This window comes from Poecilia latipinna, unplaced genomic scaffold, assembly GCF_001443285.1.
Source record: "Poecilia latipinna isolate Pla-1442-1.1 unplaced genomic scaffold, P_latipinna-1.0 Scaffold4675, whole genome shotgun sequence".
In the NCBI taxonomy this organism is placed as follows: Eukaryota; Metazoa; Chordata; class Actinopteri; order Cyprinodontiformes; family Poeciliidae; genus Poecilia; species Poecilia latipinna.
This window is the reverse complement of record NW_015117291.1, coordinates 1-6,615: the sequence shown is the minus strand read 5'-3', so window position 1 is coordinate 6,615 and position 6,615 is coordinate 1. Positions and strand designations below refer to the sequence as shown.

General features: G+C 39.7%; 1 protein-coding gene across 1 annotated transcript; it reads left to right on the top strand.

Annotated features, from left to right (window-relative positions):
• The first annotated feature begins 2,799 nt into the window (after positions 1-2,799).
• On the top strand, positions 2,800-6,414 carry LOC106942922 (protein-lysine 6-oxidase-like). Its single transcript, XM_015026276.1, has 3 exons — positions 2,800-3,628; positions 5,008-5,116; positions 5,629-6,414. Exons 1-3 carry the CDS (start codon positions 3,007-3,009, stop codon positions 5,762-5,764), a joined length of 867 nt encoding a protein of 288 aa, XP_014881762.1. The 5' UTR covers positions 2,800-3,006; the 3' UTR covers positions 5,765-6,414.
• Positions 6,415-6,615: the final 201 nt, after the last annotated feature.

Genomic DNA, 6,615 nt, shown 5'->3' with positions numbered 1-6,615 from the left:
TATAAGCTATCTTTTGTTTAAAATGTAAAGCATACTAAATTTACCCTCTAGTAGTGGTATTTTGGACAAACATAATTTAGTTTTTTTCCCCTTTAAAGTAGCATTTTGTTGTGAGAAGCTGTGAAATCCACATGACAAGTTGCTGTGGTTTAGCAGCAACCATGGTGTGGTCCACGCTGCAGATGCTAGAAAAAAATGCCCTGGTTTCCTGCACACAGTAAAATGAAAACCTTGGATGAAGTTTCCCAACCTATGCATTACGCATCTGGAGTTATACCAGGAAGGCTGGGATCAGACCTGCCAACAGCAAATGAGTCTAATTCATCAGGGGACGAGATGTGGGTCAGTAGTCTGCCAACAAGCAGAGGCTGAGATATCTGCAGACTCCCCTTTTTCCCTTCCCTTTCACCGAGAAATGACTAATTATGACTTTGTAGAAGATTGTTAGTCAGTGTGGATTCCACGTCGTCAGGAAAGCACTGATGAAGAAGAGGCTCTAGAGGACAGTGGGTTTGTGGGAGATGGGTTTCTGGAAATATTGGAAAGCTCAGGTTATGTTTCTGAGGAGGAGTGTTGCTGCACCATATAAAAGGCAGATGTATCAAGACTCATTCTTGAAAATAAATAACGTTCAGCGCCTAGCAAGAAGTTTCCTACCCTCTTAGCTTTTCAGATTTTGTCTTGCTACAACCTCAATTGGGAATAATTTAAACTTTCGCCCGAGTTTCTAGTATTTTGCAGCCTCTAGCAGGTTTTTGTCTGAAATTGCCCTGTGTTTATCTCCACCTACCTTCCTACCAATTCTGACTAGCTGACTCATTATCAGTCACAGTTTATACAAGAAATCCCAACTGTTAAGATTTAAAGTGCTGTGAAAATAATATCCAACTGCTATAACAAAAAAACATTTTAAAATTAGAAAATAAAACAAATGTTGACTGTGCTGCTAGGAAGGAAACGACAACAATCACCAATGAAGTGGTTATGTGATATTCTGTAATTTAATTAAAGCATATAGGTCTGGACATATGGCTGAGAAACTTATCAGAATAAGCATTTCATGTCAGTCAATATTGCTAGTTATTGATTAGAGGTTTTTTTTTCTTAAATATCTGAAATACTCCCTAACAGGTGATGTGACCTTTCCTGTTTTATCCTCAGTTGCCTTTTGATGTAGAAAACTAAATCCATTTTAGCATTACGTTCTCCTTTCGATTGTTTACCAGAAGTGAAAATAGGCATACACGTTTGTTTCCTGTGCAAGATGAGATTTCCACCCCCCTCCATATATAATTGTTTTGTTGTTGTTGTTGTTGTTGTTGTTGTTTGTTTTTTACCTATGCTGCTGTGACTCTTCCTCGTCGTTGAATGGGCCCATTCAGCGACACTCGGGTGTGTTTCTTTTTCTGGTAAATCAGTTTTCTTTTTTTAGCCAGTCAGCTCACCAGTCAAATACACAGGTGGCTAAATAGACCTCTGAGGGCACACCGAAAAAAGAGCTGCTTGATTGCATTTTAGAGGTTTATCAACAAAAAACTTTGACATTTTAGAAGTGTCTTTTGTTGCGGTGCAGCCAGCGTGTCACTGTGCTCAGGTACAGTGGAGAGATCGCTGGCTTTTTTTTCCTGCAGGTCCGCAGAGGGATTTGAAAAGCTCCTGAAAGAAAAGCTCCGGTCGTTTAGACTGAAAAATAAACTAATTGCCCAAACGTATGATGGAGCTGCGGTGATTAGCGGCACATTCTCCAGTTTGCGGGCTGAGGGGAGCCTTTCCCCATCGCTGCTGCAAAGCATATCACTTAATATAGGCTGCTCTTTATTATCTATCATTTGTGACAAGTTTATATGGTTGTATATGTAATTTATGTTTCATAATATTTCCATAATTTCTTCCATGTTTTCTAAGTCAAAATAGCTTTTAGATTTATGTGAATTTATCATAGCGATATTGAAACCTGCCACACATTTAGTAGTTAATGTTTGTGTTAAATTGAGTCGGTTTTACTTGAGAGTATATCTGTCTCTTTCACTGTCTCGTTTTCGTTTTTTATTTTTTCGTAGTCTTTTTGAAAATCCAGACGTATGTGCTTTTCATATTTTTTAAAGGTGTCCCGCTATTTGTTTGGTGTCTGTCGGCACTTGTTTCACAGCGAATGAGCTGTACGGGGCCCACTTTCACTTAAAGGGGTACCGCGAATACGCCAGTCATTTGGGTGGGCTCAGTGTTTCTTATTGTTGCATTTCGTCACTTCAGGAATGCCGTGGAGGAGGAACCTCTCTATTAGGGGTTCTTTCAGAGGAATCGACTTGTGAGACTGTATGACGCGCTTTGTTGATCTGTTTTCATTAGTTTCACTGTATTATCCACTGAGATCAACACCTCCGTCCTCAGGGGTCCCCTTTTGCTCGGGGCCCTAAGTAGTTGCCTCTTTGCAACTACCCATATTGAGCGCTGTTTGTTTGTAAGAAAATGAAAGCCATGCAGCCTTTCCCTTCCACGCAGTCATGCACTATTTTGTGTTGCTCTGTCACTGACAATTTCAATATACTACGAGTCTATAGTTGTAAAAAAACAAAATTGGTAAATAAAAATTTTAAAAAAAGTTCGCAGGGCGCAGTAATATTAGCCTCGATTCCACTCTTTTCTGTTTCACTGCTTGTTACCAACGCTCAGTTGGCATCCTATAAAAAATCAGATTGTGCAATTTTGGTTGGTAATGATCACACGTCACTGTCGTTACATGAGCAGCAGCAGACTTGTATAACAAGATCCTAAACTCCTCCAAATGCTGAACTCCTCCTCCTTATAATCATCATCATCTTATGCATGTCCAGGCTGCAGAAAAGCAATATGAGATCACAAGGAAACACTAAAATTTAGCTTTTCACTTTCTCTGCTCTTTGAACGTCCTTTAGACTGAGACATGAAGACTGCTGCTCAAATTTAGGATATTTGGTCCTCATAATAGCATTCTTTCCATATTTGACAGATTTCCTTAAATTTATAATGGGAAGGCGCGTGTTTGGCGTATTTAGCACTTTTTACGCATGCTTCTGTTTATTTGTTGTGCTCCTGCAAATTGCTAGCTCCCAGAGAAACCCGGGAGCTCAACCAAGAAATGACCAAAGAGGTGCTTTTCGGCAGACGCTGCAGTGGTCTCACAACGGAAAGGTTTTCAGCCTTTTAAGCCAAGGCTCGGAGTACGTGCCGCCGAAGCGCAGGGGCGCAGCGCAGGAACAAGAGCAGGCGCGACCTGTCACCATCATCAGGGATGCGGACGTGAGACATCAGGAAGCCCGGAGTCAGCCGCAGCAGCAGCAGCAGCAGCAGCAGCAGCCGCCCCGCAGCCTCCTTACGCTTGTGAGAGGGCAAGAACATCGGGAGCATCTTCACCGGGAACGACCCGCAGGGAGCACCGGGGCGCAGGGGAACCGCACTGTCAACGACACCCAGGATGTCAGTGTCAGCCCGCCTCTATCCAGAGCCAGTGACATGATGGTCGGTGATGATCCGTACGATCCTTACAAGTCCATCGACTTTGACAACCCATATTACAATCATTATGATGTTTACGAGAGACCAAGACCGAGGTCAAGACCCGGATATGGTACAAGGTATCATCAGTATGGTAAGAATGAGGAAGGCGCTCTTCACGCATGAATAAATGTGTCGGTGCTTGGCAGAAAGGGGTGTTTTGTAATGACCGTCAGCACAGCATCTGTTCATCAAAAGTGTCTCCACCTTTATTCACTGAAAAAAAAACCAATTTGACCAATGAAATGAGTCCAGCAAATAAATTTATTTTAGTAGATTTGTTTATGTATAAACTATGTACTAATTAACAGATAAAATGCAGCCAATTCCATTAAGTTTTCCCTCTCAATTATTTACAAGAATGGCTAATATACGAATCTGCTTTGTCTTCAGATCAAACAAAGAAAAAAATCCCAAAAATTGTTTTCGATCTGGACATAAACATTTGTGGGGGGAAAGAATTCTAACATGGTCGGTGGAAACTTTTTTTCCCACCAGAGTTAATATGTGCTGTTCATTGGTAATGACTTTAGCTATATTCTGACAAAATGGCATTTATATAAATGTAGACAGTTCGTTGGTAAATACTACTTTGGGGTAATGAAACTCAGCTTGCTATAGACTTTGGCTTTAGCATTAGCATTACACCAACAGGCTGGGTAGAAACTTTTACAAGAAGGTGGAAGGTAATTTTTTTTGTCCATGTCAACCACAGTTAAGTTGTGGCATTCATTGGCAACAACAGCTACAGGGTTGAAAAGCTCAGCTAAGGTCTGACTTTAAAGTTGGCACTGTCACTAAATTACTTAAAAACTTTGTGCAAATTTTAAAAATTGATCATATGAAATGTAAATTTTTTTCCCCCTGACAACTACAGCTAAGATGTGTTGTTCCAAGGTATTAGCAAGCTTCACTTGCTAAGCTTCATTATTAGCAAGCTAATAGTGAAGCTTGCTAATAATATCTTTATTTCAAGCTAAAGCATATCAAGTTAAAGCTGGATGAAAACTTAAGTGGCTTATTAAAAATCTCCTAGAAAACGGAAGTAAGAAAGTGGCTCAAAGTTTAGAAGCTCATCTTACAAGTTTTACTTTAGCGTTGTCGCTAAGCTAGTTACAACACAGAGACGTTTTCAACCACAAATTTTATGCTAATTCTTAGCTGTCACTAAAGTTAAATATAATTATTCACATTACAGCCAATATAAACATATCAGGCATTCCGTGCTAAACAACAAATATTTCGAATGACTGAACCAAAAGTTTCACTGTCACTATAATCTAAATGTTTAGATAGCATTTATTACCAATATATTAAGATTTAAAACGTAAGAAATATTAAGGACAAAAGTGTAGCACCCTCAATTTTTATTTTATTTTATTTTTTTCATTTTTCAAGCTGACATTAACCCACTATCAACTTGATCTATGTTATTGATCAATAATTTCAATCTATTTTCATATTGTGTTGTAGGTCTTCCTGATCTTGTGCCAGATCCATACTACATTCAAGCCTCTGCTTATGTCCAAAGAGCACCAATGTACAATCTGAGATGTGCAGCTGAGGAAAACTGTTTGTCAAGGTATTGAGATTCGTGTATGAGGAGAGAAAAGAAAAAGTAAGAGTGGGAGTTGCTGCCTTGTCTGAGTGTGAATCAGGGAGCTCTGAGCCATAACAACCACCTAAGTGTTTGTAAGGAAGGACTGCTCAGCTGAAGCGATGAGATGAGTTAAAATTAAGTGATTCCTGCAGCTGATGGTGGAGAAAGGAGGTGGAGTTGGTGGATTTCTGTAAAAGTTTAATCATAGCCTGTCCTCAGAGAGAAAGCCTGAATGGTAAACACATTATCGTGGACTAACCCAAACAACCGAGCGCCTCTGAAGGATTTTTTCCACCCTGCATTTACACGCACACACACACCCACGCATTCACACACACCTTGGCAGACTTGGTTTCAGTTTGGACCCTGAGAGTCTGCTCCACTCTGAGGAAGAGATGAAGCAGGGAAAACATCAGTGGTGATGTCACCGTCTACATAAGAAGGTATTTTCTGTCCCTTCAATCACATCTGTTTTCTTTGCTCTGTGCCTGCAGCTCAGCCTATCGAGCGAGAGACTACGACACCAGAGTGCTGCTGAGGTTTCCTCAGAAAGTCAAGAACCAAGGCACAGCTGACTTCCTCCCCAGCAGGCCACGCTACTCCTGGGAGTGGCACAGCTGCCACCAGTGAGTAGAAAGTTTACGTCCACGCTGTCCACCTCATCATCACACAAACATTTCATAATCTTTTTTTTTTATTTTTTTATTTCTCCTCCAGTTTGGGTGGATTTTGGTTTTGCTGCTTTTTCTCTGCCTTTGTGAGTCAGCCTGTAAACTGTTCCCACCCCCTATTGTGTTCTCTCACTTCATAAATCTGCTTATTTTAACCAAGTGGAAAACTGACAGAACTTTAAAAAGTTTGTGAAGGTCATTAAAAATTCAGTGTGGTCAAGAAAACACAATCCTGTTATGTATTAAATACTAAATACAGTTTTTTTCTTTTACATTCCTTAGATGTTTTCAATTTATACAGCATTTCTTACACATAATGGCCAATGAAAGCGCCTTTACACAATGACTCAAAATCACTTATCAGAACACACACACATTGATATATAGATAATAAAATCATCATGTTGCAGAGGGTGAATCAAACTATGACCACTCTTCGCACTGAGTCACAAATCTTCTTAATCGGAATTATTAAAAAAAATTCTGACTGTTCTTCCTTTACTGTTTTAACCCAGTGGAGCCTGAATTCACTTACAATCACATGAAAACAAATTTTTTACATTCTGCTATCAAAGTGATTCTAAGTTAAATAAATACTGGTAACATTAACATTGCACAAAAGGTGTTTAGTACAAAATCTGCTAAAATGGGGTTTATTGGCCATAACTCTAAACACTAGAATGCTGCAAAGTTCCCCCATCATGATCCTTGTTTGTGTTAAATGTGCATCAGTAGGAATTGATAGTATGAATACACCATGTTGACTGCATGGTAGTTTGATTCAATTTTATGACAAAAGTATATTAGAGG

Excerpts from the sequence above, each read along its gene's own strand:
- LOC106942922 (XM_015026276.1), top strand. The coding sequence starts at position 3,007 with ATGGGAAGGCGCGTGTTTGGCGTATTTAGCACTTTTTACGCATGCTTC. Across the intron at positions 3,629-5,007 it reads TACAAGGTATCATCAGTATG|GTCTTCCTGATCTTGTGCCA; the intron begins GTAAGAATGAGG and ends ATTGTGTTGTAG. Across the intron at positions 5,117-5,628 it reads GAGGAAAACTGTTTGTCAAG|CTCAGCCTATCGAGCGAGAG; the intron begins GTATTGAGATTC and ends CTGTGCCTGCAG.